Genomic DNA, 3,104 nt, shown 5'->3' with positions numbered 1-3,104 from the left:
CACCACCCCACCCCTCTGCTTGGTTTTGGGAGTTCCAGATCCCTCCTGTTCAATCTGAGCCTCAAATCCTGCCTTTCACTCAATTCTGGCAGCTCCTGGCAGCCTTTTCCTGGGAAGAATCCCAGAGTTTGGGAATTATGAGGTGCAGTTCTGGAGGAGTGCCGCGCCGGTGTCAATGGCAGGGGTGCCACGACTACCCTGAAGAAGCCGTCCTGAAAAGGACTGTCCAGGGGCACAGGCACGTCCTCTGCCCAGTGAGTGGTCTCAGCTCAGTGGCAGCGTGCAGGCGACAGGGAGAGAGGCTAGGGAGCTGTATGGCATTCCACTGAGAAATAGCCTTTATTATAGCAGGGCCCTCAGTGAAGGGAGCCAGTGACAGCAGCTCTCTGAACAGGGGAAAACTCGGGGTATTTATAGAGGAGAGGGGCGGGGGAAACTGGGATACGTGTATCAGGGTGGATTGATAGGGAGGAAAACCAATGGGGTGTAACAAATTAACATATTCAACTCAAAGGCCTCTGGGAGTGACACTTTTTCTCTCCATGAGAGAAAGTGTCTCACCTCGGGAGAAGCTCTCCAGGGGAGAGCCAAAATCTCTGAGCTGGCAGGTTCTTTGGGCTCCACAGAGGAAGACAGCGCTGTCTGCTGTGGCCTCTCAGCTGCCCCCCACACCCTGGGGGTGCTGGGATTTCCCTCCTGGGCACAAGGACGTTCATTCCCTTCCAGGAGCCCAATGCCCAGCTGGGGCTCCAGGCCAGGGGGTCCTTGAGCAGCTGCCCCAGAACCTCCGCCAGGGGCTCCCAGCGCAGCCGCAGCCGCTCGGCCTGGGCTCCCCAAAGCCCTCAGCAAGCCCCAAGTCCCTGCCAGGAACCCTCAACTCCCTCAAACCCAGCATCCCCCACAGCCCCTGCAAGTTCCCCCCATGGCAGCGGCCATGGCCATGGCCCCACATGTCACTGGCCATGGCTGTGTCCCCACCATGTTTCCACCCCTGGCATTGTCCCCCATGTGTCCATCTGTGCCCGTGTCCCCCCATGTCCCCATGAATGGCCATGTCCCTGTCCATGTGTCCCCACGTCACTCTCCATGTCCCACCATGTCTATGTCCCTCAATGTTCTCACCCATGTCTTAATTCAATGTCTTTATTTTTACCCCCAAATTAGATATTTTAAAGGAAAGAAGAGAAATTAAAAAAAATCAAGGCCAAAACAAAAGGATTTCTTTGTGCTGGCTGAGCATCCCTGTGACTGAGTGGAAGGAAAGAAGCATTTTTGGAGGGGTTTCCACCCCACTGTCTCCAAAACCTTGATCTTTGCCCCACTTCATCACCATTTGGCTGTGGAAGACACCCTTGGGCAATAAGAAATCAAAATTGTGCAATCAGTGAGTCCACCCTTACTGCTGGTTGGTGTTGGGTCCAGTTAGAGCTGGTGGAGAAGCTCTTCCCACACTGGGGACACTCGTAGGGCCTCTCCCCACTGTGGATGCGCCGGTGGACGGTGAGGTGGGCGTTGTCTTTGAAGCCCTTCCTGCAGTCAGCAGCAGAAGGGCCTCTCCTCCGTGTGTGTTTTCTGATGCCCGAGGAGATTTGACCTGGTCTGAAATCCTTTCCCACACTCGGGACACTCGTAGGGCCGTTCCTCACTCTGGTGGCTCTTCTGGTGGCTGATCAGGCTGGATTTCTGGCAGAAGCTCTTGCCACACCTGAAGCACTTGTAGGGCCGTTCCCCAGAGTGGATCTTCTGGTGCTGGACCAGGACAGAGCTCAGGCTGAAGCTCTTCCCACATTCCCCACACTCGTAAGGCCGTTCCCCTGTGTGCTGGCGCATGTGGGGGATGAGATGGGAGGTGCAGTTGAAGCTCTTCCCACATTCCAAGCACTTGTAGGGCCATTGCCCCGTGTGTACTTGGTGGTGGATGAAGAGGTGGGAGGTGTGGCTGAAGCTCTTCCCACATTCCAAGCACCTGTAGGGCTTCTCCCCGGCATGAAGCTGCTCATGGACCACCAGGTTGGATCTCTGGATGAAGCCAAGGGGGGGTCTTTTCTCCTCAGAGCAGCCTGGGATGGGTTTGGAGCCCCTCCCTGTGGGGGATCCCTTTGGCATTTCCTCCCCATTGGATTCCTGCCCCTTGGAGCTGCTCAAAACGGCCTCGTCCACGAGGTTCTGCTGCGGGGATTTGTCCTCCCTGGTCTCCCTCTGCAGCTCAGTGCCTGGGGGAGGAAGGACAAGGGGAGGAAGGGACAAGGAAAGGAAGGAGTGAGGAAGGAAGAAGGGAAGAACAAGGAGAAGAAGGAGGGTAGAGAAGGATGAAGGAGAGGAAGGGACAGTAAGAAAAAAGGGAAAAAGAAAGGGATCAAGAAGGAAGAGAAACAAGAAGAGGAAAGAACAAGGGGAGGGAGGGAGGGAGGGAGGGGAGGGGAGGGAGGGAGGGAGGGAGGGGAGGGAGGGGAGGGAGGGAGGGAGGGAGGGAGGGAGGGAGGGAGGGAGGGAGGGAGGGAGGGAGGGAGGGAGGATTTGTCTCCAAGCCACAGGGAAGGGGAAGGAGCTCTGCCCAGTCTGTCCCTGGCAGGACGGCATCTGCAGCAGGGCTGTCCTTCAGCCGGGGGCCATCCTGGGCTGGGAGATGGAGCAGAAGAGAGGGGGAAAGGGGCAGTGACTTCCTCCTCACCTGCCTGGGGGTCCCAGAGCATCTTCCTCTCTGCCTCCTCCTCCTCCATTCCTCTAATGCTTGGGCATGAGAAGTCTGGTTTGGGGGGAAAAAAAGGGGTGACCACCTAGGATTCAGGGTTCCTCCTGCCCAAGTCCATCTCTGGAAGTCATCAGCCATGAAAATCTCCAAAGCATCAGGACTGAGAGGAAAAAATCCCTCCCTGAGGTTTCCCTTCCCTGGGGTCCCCACTTTGGTGTCCCAGGGCTTCCCCCTCTGCAGGCTCATCCCTTCTCTGGGCTGCCCCTTCTCCAGGCTCCCCTCACTCCCGGCTCTCGGGGTCCCCCCTCTCCAGGCCCCCATTTCAGGCTCCGGCACTCCCGGGGCTCCCCCCTTTTCGCTGCTCCCCTCCCCCTGCCGGTACCGGGCATCTCAGCTCAGCTTTGGAGTCCTG

The 3,104-nt window shown here is 57.6% G+C and overlaps 1 protein-coding gene across 1 annotated transcript; it reads right to left on the bottom strand.

The window, feature by feature from the left end:
* Positions 1-1,129: 1,129 nt before the first annotated feature.
* Positions 1,130-2,838, bottom strand: LOC147646010 (uncharacterized). Its single transcript, XM_086874012.1, has 2 exons — positions 2,672-2,838; positions 1,130-2,213 (listed from the first exon to the last, which is right to left on the bottom strand). The coding sequence occupies exons 1-2, from the start codon at positions 2,718-2,720 to the stop codon at positions 1,537-1,539; spliced, it is 726 nt and encodes a 241-aa protein (XP_086730138.1). The 5' UTR covers positions 2,721-2,838; the 3' UTR covers positions 1,130-1,536.
* Positions 2,839-3,104: the final 266 nt, after the last annotated feature.

This window comes from Cyanistes caeruleus, unplaced genomic scaffold (genome assembly GCF_971803275.1).
Source record: "Cyanistes caeruleus unplaced genomic scaffold, bCyaCae1.hap1.1 HAP1_SCAFFOLD_134, whole genome shotgun sequence".
Classification (NCBI taxonomy): Eukaryota; Metazoa; Chordata; class Aves; order Passeriformes; family Paridae; genus Cyanistes; species Cyanistes caeruleus.
The sequence above is the reverse complement of the archived record's forward strand: the minus strand, read 5'-3'. Positions and strand labels throughout refer to the sequence as shown.